At 38.3% G+C, this 17812-nt stretch overlaps 1 protein-coding gene across 2 annotated transcripts; it reads left to right on the forward strand.

Annotated features, from left to right (window-relative positions):
• The first annotated feature begins 243 nt into the window (after positions 1–243).
• On the forward strand, positions 244–15768 carry LOC103707153 (probable sodium/metabolite cotransporter BASS1, chloroplastic). Of its 2 annotated transcripts, XM_008791538.3 has the most exons (9): positions 244–800; positions 878–966; positions 14129–14222; positions 14307–14340; positions 14418–14472; positions 14564–14647; positions 14728–15015; positions 15108–15287; positions 15466–15768. In XM_008791538.3, the coding sequence occupies exons 1-8, from the start codon at positions 353–355 to the stop codon at positions 15261–15263; spliced, it is 1248 nt and encodes a 415-aa protein (XP_008789760.1). In that variant the 5' UTR covers positions 244–352; the 3' UTR covers positions 15264–15287; positions 15466–15768. The 2 variants fall into 2 exon arrangements, with proteins under 2 accessions (XP_008789760.1, XP_008789759.1); XM_008791537.3 differs by having other exon boundaries at positions 15108–15768.
• The last annotated feature ends 2044 nt before the right edge of the window (positions 15769–17812 follow it).

Consider the following 17812-nt stretch of genomic DNA (forward strand, 5'->3'; position numbering starts at 1 on the left):
TGTACTTTTGGCCCATCTCAGACTACAACAGTTCATCATCAAATTTCTCGAGCCAAGTCCAACAATTTTTTTGATCGCTGCTGAAATCTTAAGGATGGAAATCGGATCGAATCAGATAAAATACGAATTTTATTGTAGATCAAAAATTTATCAATTTAAATTTAATTTATTTATTAATAAGTTAAACGTTCACATAATCTAAATCGATCTATAATCGAGTCAAACAGATTAAACCTGCTCCTTGGGGCCCAGTCCGTCACCGCGCCTGCTCCACTCCAGTCTCTTCACCGCGCTTGTCGGGAAAAAAGTTAAACAGAAGAAGAGGCTTTGAGAGGGTGAAGAAAAGCCGACGATGATCCTCCGGCGGCCGTCGCCGACTTCCTCCCTCGCCGATCCCACCGTCAAACCCCATTCTTTCTCCAAACCCTCCATCCCGATCGCATCTCCTTCCATTTCCTCCAGCTCCAACCCCCGCAGGATCCAATTCCTCGCTGCAGACGCTAAAACCCTCGCTTCAAGAGTCGCCACCGGTAGAAGAAGATGGACGGCCAAACCATCGCTGGTTCCTCTTTGCGCCGCGAGCAATCCCCCGTCCGCCGCCGCCGCCGCCAGCGACGGCGACGAAGGCAGCGGCAGCTCTCTCAGTTTCCGCCAGCTCGTCGTGCGAGTGGGAGAGGCGTTGTCGATGGCTTTTCCTCTGTGGGTGGGATCCGCGTGCGTCCTCGCCCTGTGGCGGCCCTCCTCCTTCGTCTGGGTTCACCGCAACTGGCAGATCACTGGCATCACTCTCACCATGCTCGGTCTCCCCTCTGCTCCCCTATCTTTCTTTCTTTCTTCTTGGAAGAGATAATTGAACAATGATCTTTCCTGGATGTAGGCATGGGCATGACCCTGACGCTTGAGGATCTGAGAGCGGCCTTCCTGATGCCTAAGGAGCTGACCGCCGGTTTCGTTCTCCAGTACACGGTCGCTTCCCCAACCTTGTTTCCTTAGCCGTTTCTTATCAGAAAATAATGATTTTTGGTTTCTGAAATCAATAATAAATTGAAGGAACGTAGTATGGAAATTTGATCTCATTTTGTTGTTTCCGTGCTATGTTCAGACGTTTCTAGCTTTTGGAATCTTTCCTGTTACTGATCTATATTTGAGGGTAGGCATAGTAGGCTGAATTCAGCCACCCATTCTCTAAACCAAGCGACTAACCTCTTTGCTTCACTTTCCTAACATTGTTCGTCGGTTCTCGGGAGGGTGAATCCTTGGCCGGTGGTATCTTTATCCTTGGCTCACTCGTAACACTCACTGTTGCGCTCAACAACAGAGGGTTGAAAAAATTATATTTTTTTTAAATGAGTTTCTGGAATGGTTTACTTCCATGATACAATTGTTTCTAGAATAATATGAAAGAAATTGCCGTAGTCATCATTTCATCAAAACTTGTGTTAGCCTTTTCAGATGCCTTTTGTTTTGTTCCAAACCCAATAGCATAACCGATGGATTTCCATATTAGTAAAATAGATGAGCAGCCTATGCAAGTAATCTGCTGTTATGCCAAATCATTTGGAAAAGGGGTATTAAACCATCTAATGGTCTTTCTCCATAAGTTCCTATTGTTTATGATCTCCATTTCATGCAAGGACATGAACTAAAACCATTAGATTTATCACTCATCAGTTTCCATAATATTTATGGTCCCCTTTTCTGTGTCATTACTTTTATCTCCCCAGATTAGCCAAAACTATTAGCTTCATATTCTTGCAGCAAAAAGAAAGAGTAAGAAAACTCTTTCTATTGTTTGATCATAGTTGTTCGTCTCACCTTGAATGTCAACCTTTTATGAAAGATCTCTTCCACCTACAAATGCCTTCACAAAGGAAAGAAAAAACTATCGCACTTCGTGTTATCATTTTCTCAAACTCCTGATAAATTTGCTATGCTTTGTCATCTTCAACGTTGAATTATGTCTTCCAATGTTAATATTTGTTTAACCAGCAAAATCTATGTCCAGTTTTAACAGTCACATTTACCCCATTGACCCTTGTAATATCTCCCCATTTGAACCTGATCAAATGGATCACCTTGTTGCTTTCCTTATGATCACTTTTTATTTGCCTGATTTTGTTTACAGATGTTTAACCATAGAAGGAGAGGCTAAAATAGTAAAAAAGAGAATGCATGCGAGCATCAAGTGCTACACAAACACACTAGCAGGTTTGGGTGCTCTTGGTGTCTCATGTGCTTGCTCAAGGTATTTGTGCTTCACATTTGTGTACAAACGTGCTACTGTTTTTAGCCTATGACTTTGGTATTGACATATGTGGCTCAAGGGCTTCGTTTGTTGTTTCTCATCTCCAGTGCACCTGATTTTGCCTGGGAAAAGGAAGCTCCTTAGGATGCCTATCTGGATGATTTACATTGTGGGAGTTGATGTAAACGGCTGCATACTACATAGGCAGCTTTCTGCAATCTAGGGCGGTCTGTGACTTCTAAGATCTGTCGCTAGGCCTTTATTTAAGTTCCTAACTACCTTCTCTATCAGAAGGAAGAAATTAACAGTCCTTAGGAGTGAACAAATGTTCATCCAGAGAAAATCAGCTCTTCCTTGGGATCATTTCTGAGTTGTTCTGTATAGACCTCAAAGTGGATATGAAAGATCCCATATGTGCTCCTGAAAAATGAGAATTAACCTTTTGAAGAGATATTCTTCTATCTTCGTTCTCTTTGCATGCTCGTGCCTAGTTGTTGATTGGTCAAGCGTAGGAGTTTGACGCAAACTCATCTACTTGCTTATGGTAGTTGACCTAGCTGTTGTGCCACTGCTTTTCTATCATTGGATTTCATGGATCTAAACTAATGCCGATTTCTTCAGCTTTGCTTCTGTGGATTGAAGCAAATTTATTAGACATGTTTCATTAGGTTGGTTTGTGCTAAAATTATGGTATGACGTACCGTACCGGACTGTACCAAGCGTACCGTATCAATTCGGTACCAGTACTAGTACCGGTGGCGTACCGACACTCAGTACGTCAAAAAAACTGCATAACATACCATACAATTACAGACACTTTGCTAGTGTGACACTAGCACAGAGTCCGATACCGAGACGGCAAACTTTGGCTATAACCCAATTTGGATTGTATTGTTCGTTGGCTTGTCTCTGCCATGTGAATGGTGCATACTTCATCCATCCACAGAGCTTGGTTGAGATTGATGTTACCTAGTTCTTTGGTTCACTGAATGCAGGTGGGATTAGAAAATAAATTCATAAATTCTAGAATATTTTTTTAAATTTTATGTGGACAAATGTCTACTAGAAACCCACTCAAGTTACAAATTTAAGTTACATATCAAATAAGGAAAGTTAGAAACCTTTAATCAATAAGATAGTGAAATAATACATTTGTTGAAGATTGAAGTCTGCACAATATTTAGCCTTATATGAGATTTATGCTAAACTAGTTTCCTTTTTTTGACTTGAGGCATCTTGGGAACTCTTTCCCCTGTTTCTCATGTTTCTTAACTGACCCTTACACCTTATTCCCTAGCGACTGAACTCTGAAATCTTAGTTTACCAAAAAAAGAACAAAAACTCTGAACTCTCAATCTATCTTGATTTGGAATTCTGCTCTCTCTGGCTTCCTCTTAAGAGCTTTTTGGAGTCTCATCTTATGTCCAATCTGCATGTTTCTCCATCCTTATGTATCTCTTTCTCAAACTAGATCAAATTGCATTGTGTATTGGTTTAAATCATACTGATTTTCAACATACCAATATTTTAAGTGATTTCTGTAAGCATAGTTGAAACCCACTGCTTAACAAGTACAGACCCAACTCCAATATGATCAAAGTTCTGCTTGTAATGGTAGGAGATGTCCTTTTTCTTTATAGATTGTGTTGTGCTTTTCTTTTGCTTTCTTTTGTTAGAAGTTTACAGTAATAGTATATGATGCCAACAATTCAGTTATTGGGTAAAACACATCTATTGCCTATTTGGAAGCATAATTTAGTGTACAAGTCGTGCACCATTACATTCTTTGAATTATCAAATTCTGTCATGTGGTCCTCCAAATAGTTGAGCCAAAGCCTGGTGACAGGGTTAGGTTAGGAGTTCAAGTCATTTTATGGTTTATATTGGTGGTTCTAGAATAATCCTGATTATTTTACCATAATAGATATTGTCTTTGACAATTAATGTTGTTTATTGCATGGTTTGTTTTAGTGGCTTGTGCATGGGGTGGCCTGGCAACCACACCGATAAATTTAGCAGTTAATGAGAATTGTGATAGAAAATCTTTTATTTACTCCTTTTGTCTGTTAAGGGATTTAAATTATGAAAAACAAAATTTTCTTTCTGATAATCTGAAAAATGATGTATATCTATATAAAAGAATTTCAGGTTTCAAGAATTACCTGAAGGAATACCAAAAGAAAAAGATTTTTCAGGATCTAGAGGTTGAATCACGTGAATAATCTCTTCCAATGAAAATACTCAGGCCAAATGTTCAATCACAATGGAAAGAACACACCAATCACCGTTCAAATGCTTTTGCAAAGATAGGATGGAAGAAAGTTAATTTCTTGCTTAGAGCCCTTCCCTCTTGTTCCTCTCCTTTTTTTTATTTAAAATGTCAATTGTATGCAGATAAGAGAGGGAATGAGAGAGGAAAAAACTACCCGGTAGTTTCTTCTATCTTATAACTACTCCCTCTTTAAATTCAAACTTGGGTCATGTTGGTTAAAAGATTTTGGTCAGGCTAGCCCAGCATGGGTGGCCCAACTAAACCCCAAAACCAACATCTCCCACTCGCACATGATGGGCTTGCCAAGACCAAAAAAAAAAACTTTTCAACTTCCATCCAAATTCTATGCTATTCATACTTAGCAAATGAATCGTGTGACCCACGAGCACACCTGCACTTGGGAGCTCAATACTATGCACCTGCTAGGGAAAAAAACATAGTGGCTACTACCCAGAAGGAAAATATAATAATTAGTATAAAAGTGTCTCGTTGTGCCCCAGACGCATTTTGTTACATTAGTTAAAGCATATCTAATCCCTCTAAGACTATGCTTAACTTTCTTTTCCTCGCCTCATAGCGACATAATTGGTCGACCGGTGAATACATGTGGTAGATGTAATCAATAATGGTCTTCCTTTCAAACTAATGTATCTTAGTTTCAGATCAACTGTTTTCCTAGACATATCCCATAAGGCTAAATTATTTTATCACCATTGGAAACATGCTAAAGTAACGAATATTGATCTGTCACTTTGATAACATCGTTGAAAGTCAAATAGGGCACTGAAAAAAAAAGGAGGCTAAATCAGAATGTCATGCCTCAAAGAAAGGAACTCACACAGTGAGGATGCAGGGAATCCATTTATAATCACTCACTTCCTGTATGGGTCAAACCAAGCACATGTAGTATGAATTACATGCTATGATGGTCTCTCTGAAAAGAGCATACGTCTATTTGCCAATAATTACCATCATACAGATCTTGACCCAGTTGCAAGCTTACATTATACAAAAAACAAACAACTGGTCTAAGTTCTCTATTAGCTCACCATCAACAGCGCCTAATAAAGTACTCGCATCTGGCTATTTATCCAGGCTAACATGATTGTGGGACTATCATGTTTTCGGTCCAAAATTACATATCCATATGTTAGGTGTAGACCTCATCTTGACTCAAGTCAAGGCAACACTTATAATCCCTAAATAAATAAATTTGCTAATTTTAGCTTACCACTGCAATGTCAAACCAGCATATTTTTTATAATGCTTCATTTACAGTGTTTAACATCATAGTGTCTCATCTCAGCTCGCTTTCACAGCGCCTGAGGTGGTCGCTTGTGTGAGAAAGCCGACCTGTGCCTGGTGACGTACCTTTTAATATATATGTGTGTTTGTGCTGTATATAAAAAAATACCATTCATCCAGGAATAATATAAATTGAAATGAAACAAATATCTATTCATCAATGATAGAGTATTATACATTCAAATCATAGTGATCCTTCACGACGCACTTTCTTACTAAACTCTATGCAATCCCAAAGACTCAACATGAGATAAAAAAACGTCTCTGGGAATAGGTTTAGTAAAAGGGTCTGCAATCATCAAACGCGTTGAAATATATTTTAGGACCACTTCCTTCTGTGCTACTATGTCTCTAACAAAATTATTTTTAGTATCAATGTGTTTCGTCCTGCCATGATACTTAGGATCGTTTACATATGCATTGGCAGCTTGACTATCACAATGAACTGTCACGGGTTCTGCAGCATTTACTATTACACCCAAGCTTTGCAGAAATCTTCTAAGCCAAACTGCTTCCTGCACTGTAGCTGAACAAGCAATAAACTCAGCCTCCATCGTAGATAAGGCTGTACATGTTTGCTTCTTGCTACGCCAAGAGATAGCACCATTATTAAGCAAGAATACATATCCTGAAGTTGATTTGCGTTCATCCAGATCTCCTGACCAATCAGCATCTGAATAACCACTTAAGCGCAAATTATCTCCTTGATAGCATAGAGAATAATCTGTAGTGCCTTTGAGATATCTGAGGATCCTTTTGACAGCTTTCCAGTGCAACTTTCCAGGATTGGCTTGATAACGGCTCACTAACCCGACAGCATAACATATATCGGGCCGAGTACACATCATGGCATACATCAAACATCCAATAGCATTGGAGTAGGGAACATTAGCCATTTCTCTTTTCTCATCTGGAGTCTTAGGACACATTTTAAGATTCAGGCCTTCGCCTTTTGCTATAGGAGTGTCTATGGGGTTGCAATTTTGCATATTAAATCGTTCAAGAATCTTTCTAATATAAGTCTCTTGCGACAATGCAAGAAGCCTCTTTGAACGATCCCTATGAATTTTAACTCCAAGCACATAAGCTGCTTCCCCCATATCCTTCATCTCAAAATTTGAGAACAACCATTTCTTTATGGTAACAACAAACTCCTTATCATTCCCAGCCAACAAAATATCGTCCACATATAATGATAAAATCACGAATTTATCGTGAAAGCATTTGACATATACACAATGGTCTTCATTGATCATCGTAAACTCATATGAAGTTATAGCTCGAAGAAATTTTAAGTACCACTGTCTAGATGATTATTTTAGGCCATAAATAGATCGCTGGAGCTTGCAAACTTTGTGCTCCTGGCCTTTTATAACAAAACCTACAGGTTGTTCCATGTAGATTTCCTCATCCAGTTCTCCATTGAGAAATGCTGTCTTAACATTCATCTGATGTAATTCCAAATCTAAATGTGCAACGATGGCTAGGATAAGGCGAATGGAGGCAAACCTAACTATTGGAGAGAAGGTTTCCTCATAGTCTATACCCTCTTGTTGGGTATATCCTTTTGCCACTAGGCGTGCCTTATATCTTTCAATAGATCCATCTGCCTTTTGCTTAATCTTGAGAACCCATTTGTTCCCAATTGTTTTACGGTCTGATGGAAGATCAACCAAGTCCCAGACATGGTTTGCATTCATAGACTCCATTTCTTCCTCCATCGCCTTTTTCCACTCTTCCTTTGCAGGGCATGAGAGAGCCTCTTTAATTGACTTTGGCTCAAAAATATCATGTGAAGCTACCATAAAAGCTTCCCCTTCGATGTCAAAACGACGACGAGGGACAATTTTACGAGCGCTTTTACGCAATTGTAATTCTTGTGGATTCAATCCACTAGTTATTGTGTCGCTCCCACTAGGTCCAAGAGGTTGAGACAATTTCTCAGCCACCTCAACTTGTTGTATAGGTGCGGCACAAATATCAGGATCTTCCACCTCGAAAAATTGGAAATCCTTTATTATCTCACCCTTGCTAGGAAAATCATTCTCTAAGAACGTGACATCTCGTGATTCAATTTCAGTCCAACTTCTATCTGCCTGCTCACTAATGAATACATATCCTTTAGAGTATTCCGAATATCTTATAAAGATACACTTCTTTCCTCTCGGACCCAATTTTCCATATTTGTGAGAGGATTCATGAACATAGGCAGCAGACCCCCAGGGTCGTAAATTATTTAGATCAGGTTTTCTACCTGTCCATAATTCATAGGGTGTTGAAGGGACCGATTTGGAGGGCACACGGTTAAGTATATAGGCTGCAATTAAAAGAGCATCTCCCCAATATGAAATAGGAAGTTTCGCTTGCGCCATCATTGACCTAACCATCTCTAAAAGTGTTCTATTCCTTCTCTCTGCAACACCATTTTGCTGCGGAGTTCCAGGAATAGTTAATTGTCGATCTATTCCTTTCTCATCACAAAGCATTTTAAACTGCTCAGATAGATATTCACGCCCACGATCAGTTCTTAGAACTTTAATTGTTTTATCTAACTGATTCTCAACCAAAATCAAATATCGTCTAAAGCAATCTAATGCTTCTGACTTATGGGAGATCAAGTAAACATGACCAAAACGCATGAAGTCATCTATAAAAGTGATGAAATATGAGGCTCCATGCCTCGCCCTCACATTCATTGGACCACAAATATCAGAGTGGATTAATTGCAATGGAGTTTGTGCTCTGGTTCCTTTACCAAATGGTTTTCTAGTTGTTTTTCCAGCTAGGCAATGCTCACAAATGGACAGTTCTATTTTAGCGAGTGAGCCCAAAAGGCCTTCTCTAGCTAGTCTATTCATTCTATCTTGTCCAATATGCCCTAATCTAGCATGCCACACATCCAGATTATTATTCACATTGCTTGAAGAAGCAATTAAAGAAAAACAACTATCATCATAATTAACATTCGTACTGTAATCTTCATCCAATACTATAAAACCATCTGATAAATAACCAGAGCCATAATAAGTTGGCCCAAGATACACATCAACATAAATACCATGGAAATTCAAACTATATCCTAAGCTGAGAAGGGCAATTACAGAAACCAAGTTTCGTCGAATATCCGGTGCATAGAGGACATCATGTAGGAGCAAGGTACGACCACCATGTAGTACCAACTTGCAAGTGCCAATACCTTTTACTTCAACTTTAGAATTATCTCCAACATATATCCACCTAGCGCCTGGACTAATTCGTCGATACTCCACAAAAACTCTTCTGTCTCTAGCTACATGGTCTGTGGCTCCTGAGTCTACAGTCCACATAGGATGTGATTCAGTAAGCAAACAACAGCTAGAAACATAAATATAATTTAATATAATCGAGCTAGGAGATACCTTCTCTCCTGTCTTCGGCTCGGCGCATTCACGAGCGAAGTGACCCGGCTTGCCACAATTATAGCAGCACATCTTGGTCTTGTCTTTCTTTTTACCACCGCGCTTGCCTCTCTTGCGCCGGTTAGCTTTGCCGAATTTATATGCTTGCCCTTTCTCTTTACCCATTTTGAAAGATTTCCATCCTCTCTTTCGCTTAAAACCAGAAGCCTTGCGTGAGCTAGATTCAGCTATATAAGCTAGCCCAGAAGATTTAGCTGCCTCAAGGCGCTCATCTTCCAATTCCAGATGACGCGCAATATCATCAAAAGACTTTATATTGTCATTATGCATCATAGTAATTATCATATGCTCCCAGCTCTTGGGTAGAGATCTAATCACAGCTTGAACTTGCTGTTCATCAGTGAGGGTATGGCCAGCAGCCTTCAACTCCCTTATCATGTTTGACATTTCCCTAAGATGCTGCCTCATTGTATTATTTGGATGCTTCTTATAGGAGTCAAACTTGATAGTGAGCCTCCTCAGCTTAGTAGCTGATGTACCCCCAAACTTTTCTTTTAAGGCAAGCCACATTTCCTGAGCAGTATCGTACTCCTCAAACTCGAACATGAAATCGTCTTGCATACTGCTCAGCAACGTGATGCGAGCAATGCTATTCTTTCTTTTCCAGGCCAAATAAGCCTCATGATCTCTTTTGTGTTGAGCAGAAGTACCCTGCTCAGGCTCAGCCATAGTTTGGTTGAGTGTTTCCAGAACCTCCTGTTCTTCAAGGATGTATTAAACCTTTCGGTGCCAAATATCATAATTGTCACCGTTCAGCTTATCACCCTTATTCAACTCAGCCACGATATTCTTGGACGCAGATGCCATTTGCACAATTACTTCAAAAAAAAAAAGGAGACATAGTACACATAATGAATACTATCATAATAAAAAGGAATCATCAAACACACACACATATATATATAGTTTTAGCAAAAAAATACGAACTAAACCGATGATAATCTAACATAAGGCACGGAATCGAAAGTTCGCTATGTTCCCAATCATCTTCCATGTTCAAATGTTGAATCATCATTGATTTAGAACTATTTGCTTCAACAATTTAAGTTCTAGGTGAGAACTTTCTCAAAATTCTGCCAACCTTAGAACCCCCACTCAATCATATATCAAAGCATATTATTATAATAGCTAAGGAAAAAAAATGCTTATTGAAAGATACAATCCATGTCATTTATAATTTGCAAATCAAATTCATACTTTGTCACATACATAAGAGATTAAATTCATATATAGACACTTTCATAAGTGACTATTTAACATAAAATGATTAATAAGCAAATTTACAGTGACATTGTCTATAATAAGACAAAGCATTATTTCAAAGCATAATTTCTTAGTCTTCTATGCTCTTGATATGATAATCTATTCCCAATGTCGAAAACCAACTGGTCTAGAACAATCTTTTGTCCCACTCTGCCTAGCCATGGATCCTTAGGATCTCTTTCGCGTCCGCAAAAACCCAAATGTCTTGCGCTGCGAAGATTTGGAAACTGTGACAATATTGCTGTTCGCCTGATTCCAGATAATATACGGCGCTCCTCAGCCAACTCAAGCTCACAGGCAATTTTATAAAAGGTTTTAACTTCTCCCTTTCTATATTTCTCCCAAAGAGCGAGTGCAACAGTTTCCCATTCAGCTGTCAAGGAATTAAGCAAAGCAGTAATTTGTTCTCGAACAGGGACTAAGATGCCATAACATCTAAGAGATCTTATTAACATGTCCAATTTTCCTATGTGCATTTGCATGGTATATTTGGAATTCATCTTATAATTTCTGAATTCTTCGAAAATAATATTCCATCCTTCGTCCATATTTCCCTTCCTTCCTTTTTTTTTACTGAAGGAGTACCAAAAAAAAAGAATATCATATATTTGTTTTTTTTTTAAAAAAAGTGTACTGAATGTTATACTAATATTATAACATGTAACAATGATATTTATGCCCATGGGAACTTGTAGCTGGCTACGTTGACGTGCTGGGCTTCACGCGGACTTCCACACTCGTGCTCGCTGAGGCGTAAAATCGTGCACAGTCGCGATGCACCAGCCGCGGGCCACACCTGACGCGCTCGCCTTGACGCGCGGGGCAGCGCACTCGCGAGCACAGCGAGCGCGCTGGACGCGCGAGGACGGCCCAGCCTTGCGGGCTGCGCCGGGAGCGGGACGCAGGCCGCGCGGGACGCGTGCGCTGGGTCTTGCGGGACGCGCTGGCCTTGCCGTCTTGATGCAGGCGTTAGCGCACAAGATAGCATAATTCTCTGTATTTATTTTTCAGAGAACCACGAATAAACTGTACAAAATCCTATGGATTTTTTTTTTAAAAAAATACGGAGTGTTTCAATCAAACTGAAACACCTCTCATTTATATTATATAAAAAACGAATTCAACCTTTCTATGCTCTGATACCAATGATAATCTGAAAAATGATGTATATCTATATAAAAGAATTTCAGGTTTCAAGAATTACCTGAAGGAATACCAAAAGAAAAAGATTTTTCAGGATCTAGAGGTTGAATCACGTGAATAATCTCTTCCAATGAAAATACTCAGGCCAAATGTTCAATCACAATGGAAAGAACACACCAATCACCGTTCAAATGCTTTTGCAAAGATAGGATGGAAGAAAGTTAATTTCTTGCTTAGAGCCCTTCCCTCTTGTTCCTCTCCTTTTTTTTATTTAAAATGTCAATTGTATGCAGATAAGAGAGGGAATGAGAGAGGAAAAAACTACCCGGTAGTTTCTTCTATCTTATAACTACTCCCTCTTTAAATTCAAACTTGGGTCATGTTGGTTAAAAGATTTTGGTCAGGCTAGCCCAGCATGGGTGGCCCAACTAAACCCCAAAACCAACACTTTCTATTTCATGGTGGCTCAAACCCATAAGCTGTCCCCCTTCCCTAAGAGAATTTTCTGAAATTTTGATGATTAGAAAATCAAAACTGAAGTCTTTGCACAGAATCATTTGTTGAGCGCGCACACACACACACATATACATATATGTATATGTATATCCACACACACACACACACATATATATATACACATATACATATACATATATACAGGTATACATATACATAACCACATATATACATATATGTACACATGTATATATATGTGTGTGTGTGTGTGTGTGTGCATAAGTATACATATATACACACACATATATACATATATGTGTATATGTATATATATACATATATATGCATATATTTATGTATGTGTGTATATACATATATATATATGTATGTATGTATATATATATATATATATATATATATATATATATGTGTGTGTGTGTGTGTGTGTGTGTGTATATATATATATATGTGTATATATATATATATATATGTGTGTATATATATATATATATGTGTATATATATATATTTGTGACAAGCCATTCTGGTTAGTACAGGGTTGGAATATCAAATCCCTAGCTTGTGCTATAGATAGTTGGATAAATATGGTGCATTATTGAATGCCAGGTGTGTGGGTGCAACCTAGACACACAAAACGCTGCCCAGGCATGTGGCAGCCATGATTATCAATGAATTGCAACTCGTGGAATTGGTTCGACCTGACTGACTTTCCTCCAGCAGTCCTGTTGGCAGCTGTCAAGAAACAGACTAAATTTACAGAATCAATTTGATGTTGCACATATTTTTTTGTCACTGCCTGGCCTCTCTTGCTACCACGGTAGCACCTAGTGTGGTCAGCACCAATCGTGTTCGGGCAACGAAGCTTACACTCATTCACATTGGTTCATCCTGCTATGCCCCGGGCCTTTTGCTCTTCTAACAACAATGGTGGCCGGCCATTCGTCAAGGCCCCGGAATCCGCTGGACATCTCAGCGGCGGGATTGGATACCCGCATCAGATCGAAGTTCCATTTTGTTGCCTCCCTAAAAGTGAATGGGGCCGGTGCGTGGCGAACGGAACGGTTCATCAAGCCATTTCTCGCCTCAACCCCCTAAATAGGAAGAGGGGTACTTTACTAATAGGGGGCAATTGCGATTTTTACATGTCCACCTAGTTTATCTACTTTTTCGGAAATGATAGAACGAAAAATGTCTTTGTACACGACAAAAAAATTATCCCATGAAGACCTGTATAATTATTGGGTTTATACCAATGAACAAAAAAAATAATAAAAATATTGATACATAAAAAAAATATAAAAATAAAGATTGGACTCCCCTGTTTCCTTTGTTTGCGGGATATATATATTTTTCTTACTGTAATTATATACATAATACATACCCCGTTCTGACTTATTATATCGGCAATAGTGTCCCTACCCATAACGAACTATAATTTTTTGTGCCTCCTAATTTTGATCATTTGCTTGGAAAGACTTGCCATGTTGGTGCAGCCTTGATCCATGTTTGAGATAGCTAGAGGAAGTTGTTATTCTACCAAATAATGAGTGCTAGTGTGCAACCTAAAGATGTACAGGATCTACCCTCATACTGTACATTAGGACAACTAATTTGTTGCTACCAACACACCCATCTTTAAATGATTGATTGATTCAAGACAACAAAACAGAAACACCTTTTTCAATAGATGCCAATATTTTATCGTGGAGTTCATGTAGTATTGGTTTTGAAAAGCTGTTTTAGGTTTAAAGGTATAAATCATTCTTTTTCAAAAGCCATGTAACCTATTTTGTTTGAATAATCATGTGACCACATCCTTGCTTCAGATGATTTAATTGGCATTATATTAGATTTATGAATGGGATGTTGTAGCAAGAAACAGCTTTTATCTTTTTAACATTGACACTTAAAAAATCTTTAGTGTTGTTTCTTTAAACATAATGATGAATGGATGATTTGGTTGCAGGTTATGCCATTGTCAGGATTCTTTGTGAGCAAGCTGTTAAAGTTGCCTTCACATTATGCAGCTGGTTTAATACTGGTTGCCTGCTGCCCTGGAGGTGTCTCCATGAATTCTCCTCTAATGCTTGTTTGTGCAACTACTTTCTGTGTGTCAAACTAAATATGCACTGTTATCTATGCAGGAACGGCAAGTAATATTGTCACCTATCTAGCACGGTAACTAACAATTTCACTTGTTTCCATTAAATTATATCAAAAAAAGAAGTTAATTGTACTGTTCCATTGTGTTTCAGTGGGAATGTAGCCCTCTCAGTGTTGATGACAGCAGCAAGCACCTTCGCTGCCGTGGTAATGAAACCACTTCCATGTCATCATATATTTGTTATGCTTAATGAGTTCCAATCAAGAATAACCTTTCCTAAGGTTTTTGTTATTGCAGATAATGACGCCTATTCTTACATCCAAACTTGCTGGGCAATTTGTTGCAGTAGATCCAGCTGGGCTCTTCATGTCAACAGTTCAGGTATGGCAACAATTGTTTTTTGCTGATTTTATATGTATTCCTGCTATGCACACCCTGCTGCAGTTTCTTTGTGAATTCAGGTTGTGCTTGCCCCTGTACTACTGGGTGCTCTTCTGAACCAGTACTGCAATAGTTTGGTTGAGTTTGTTTCCCCCTTGATGCCATTCGTTGCTGTTGCAACTGTAGCAATTTTATGTGGTAGCGCTATTGCTCAAAATGCCTCAGCAATTCTTTCATCCGGATTACAAGTGGTCCTTGCTGTTTGTTTACTTCATTGCTTGGGCTTTACCTTTGGTTACTTGTTATCGAGGACACTGCGAATTGATGTCTCTTCTTCGCGCACTATATCCATCGAGGTTGGCATGCAGGTAAAAATGTTGTTTTCTAATTTTTAAATGGAGGATAATGGTGCATCATCATTTAGTATCATTGCCAACCTGTTATCCTTTTGGATGTACAGAATTCAGTGCTTGGGGTGGTGCTTGCTGGCCAGCATTTTGGTAATCCTCTTACTGCAGTTCCCTGTGCTGTGTCTAGCATTTGCCATTCAGTCTATGGTAGTCTTTTAGCTGGAATCTGGCGAAGCATGCCACCACCAACCGAAGTGAAAGATTGATGCCTAGAGACCTTAAATTTGGAGGTAAACTAGTAGAAGTCACATCAGATGTATTAGTAAAAATAGACTAGTTTGCCCTGAGGAAGAGGAATCCCAATGGGTTCATTCAAATGGTTCCTTAATTTGCTTGAATGTGGTGCAATAGCAGGGGAGAACTTTGTTTTGAGCATGACTAAGGGAAGGTTATGGGATTGTTTTGTAGTTGAAACTGCCTCTCATGTTCAGCTAGAGAAAAATTGCAGATGATTCCGCAATTGATACCCTGCTCAATTTCCTCGCAGTTTACTGTCTCCATCCTTCCTTTGAGCTGTTGGTACCCTATGTGACATTGCTAAGGGTAAAATGTTGTATGGTTAGTTCAGAAATCTAAGTCTGTGGAACTTAAAATAAATTCAAATACTGCATCAAGTGTACCACAAAAAATCTGCCATGAGAAATTACAGCTACTGTGTCAGACCGGACAGTTTTTTATCTTTAATGTATGAATTTTATTTTTCTCTGTGCAGAACTGGTTGAGAAATTGTTGAAAAGAATAGGACAAGTTAAATATATACAGCTACATCTGGTGACCGCGTGCTCCTGCATGTTTAAAAATAATCTGACAGCCATCTGTATGTATTCCGTAATATCGTTCAGAACTGAAGCATAATTTGCTCGGTGATACCACAGTTCTGGTCTGTAGCTTATTACAAATGCGAAGAATGTCTACTTTGAGGCGTCTTTAGAAATGAGGAAAGAAATGATGTTGTACTGCTTACAACGTAAAGAAATCCGCCGTCTCCATGCGTACATTGAAATTTCTGCATATCAACTAAATTGGAACCCAGGCACCTGGTCGTCATTCGTGACACCGGGAAATATAGTTTCGTTGCAGGGATCTCTCGGGATTTGGTGTGCAAATAACCTCAGCCTAGCTGAACACCAAGGTGCTCGGGCTAGGCTCGGTTTATAAACAAGCTGCTCAAGCTCGGTTCGAACTTGAGCTGAGCTCATAGCTAACTTACTCGAGCTTGGCTTGGCTAAAAGCTTAAAGCCGATCTTTGGTCCGAGCTGAGCTTTTCCCATCGTATTTGAACAAAACCAACGCTTAGGCTTGGCTCATTTATCAGCCGAGTTTTAAAATATGTTTGAGCTTATCTCCTTTCCTCATTCAACCAAGATTAAACTAGCTTATACCAAGCTAAGCCCAATCTAATTAAAAGCAGCTCGGTTCATTTACACCTGTAGTCACGATATTAATGCTATATCATTGATCTATATGGAACGGCATGTAGAAGATAAGGAACCACTGTCTAATGCACTTTCAACATCGGTGAATGCTATTTGTTAAGGGGGTTCTTTTGGTCGTTCAGAATGCTAGGTAAAAGTGGGAACAAAAGAGAAAAGGAAAAGGTTTTCCGACGAAAAGAAAAAATCTAGGCAATGTTGAACAATCCACTTCTATATTGTTTTACTCTTTTTTGATCATCCAAAGAGCTGGAAAATTCTCTTTTTCATAATAACTTAGGTTTTTCAGATCCTTTTCTGTGCCAAAACAAACCTTAAGCTGCATGATGATCATGCTGTTTAGCAATGGCCACGCCTTCCAGAAAGTGTTAATAAGTCTTATCATCAAAAAGAAGTGTGAACAAGTATTCAAATAAAAGCATTAGGATGCTTCGTTATAATATTTGTCCAATATCCTCAAGTCTCTATCCGCGTTCTTTTATGAATATTATTACTTCTATGAAACCTATGTGTTAATTCTGATTATTTCTTTATGAGTTCTATGCATTATACTGATAAACCATATTTTCATTACAGTTCTTGTTTGGGTTTTTTTTTCATGAATACCCTCCTAAATATCGAATTTTATATGAATACCCTTCTAAAATTGATATTTACATATATATCTTTGTAAACATTTGTTATGCTATTCTACTATTTTTTTTATCCTTATTTTTACATATGTACCTACACCATCTAACACCATTAAAGAATTAAAGGTTTCACATTAAATTTACTAAATATCCTTAATGGGTAAATGCGCAAAAAAATATTTATAAGGTGATCGTGATAGAAAATAAAAAATAAATTTCAAAATTTTATTTTATTTTTAATTAAAATAAATATGATTTTTATTAACGGTGTCATAGAAATCGTTACATTAGATGCATTTGTACAAAAACAGTATTTTATAAAGATATAAAAATAAATATAAATTTTAAAAAAAATATTCATGCAAAAAATTCTTCTTATTTTGTATATCTTATGTTTTTTTTTTACTTATATTGTACACCTTTTAAGGCTTTTTTTGACCTTTCTTTTTTTTAAAAAAAAAGAAAAAAAAAACATTCTTTTAAACCATGTTATAGGACCTTTTCAAATAAGGACATCGCAAGACAACTATAGTGGAGAATTTGGAGATGATACTTCCTAAATTTCCCATATGCTTAACTTTCCGAGATTTACGGTAGTACATATACCTCTTAGGGCCTGTTTGGGTATGGAGAGGAGAGAGGGAGAGGAGTGGGAATGGGAACAGAAGAGCCTCCTTTTAATATTAAAAG

This window comes from Phoenix dactylifera, chromosome 4, assembly GCF_009389715.1.
Source record: "Phoenix dactylifera cultivar Barhee BC4 chromosome 4, palm_55x_up_171113_PBpolish2nd_filt_p, whole genome shotgun sequence".
Lineage (NCBI taxonomy): Eukaryota > Viridiplantae > Streptophyta > Magnoliopsida > Arecales > Arecaceae > Phoenix > Phoenix dactylifera.

What these genes read in the sequence shown, in the direction of transcription:
- LOC103707153 (XM_008791537.3), top strand. Translation starts at nt 353, where the DNA reads ATGATCCTCCGGCGGCCGTCGCCGACTTCCTCCCTCGCCGATCCCACC. An exon ending in CATCACTCTCACCATGCTCG is followed by an intron (nt 801 to 877) that starts GTCTCCCCTCTG and finishes TCCTGGATGTAG; the next exon opens with GCATGGGCATGACCCTGACG. An exon ending in GGTTGCCTGCTGCCCTGGAG is followed by an intron (nt 14,223 to 14,306) that starts GTGTCTCCATGA and finishes TTATCTATGCAG; the next exon opens with GAACGGCAAGTAATATTGTC.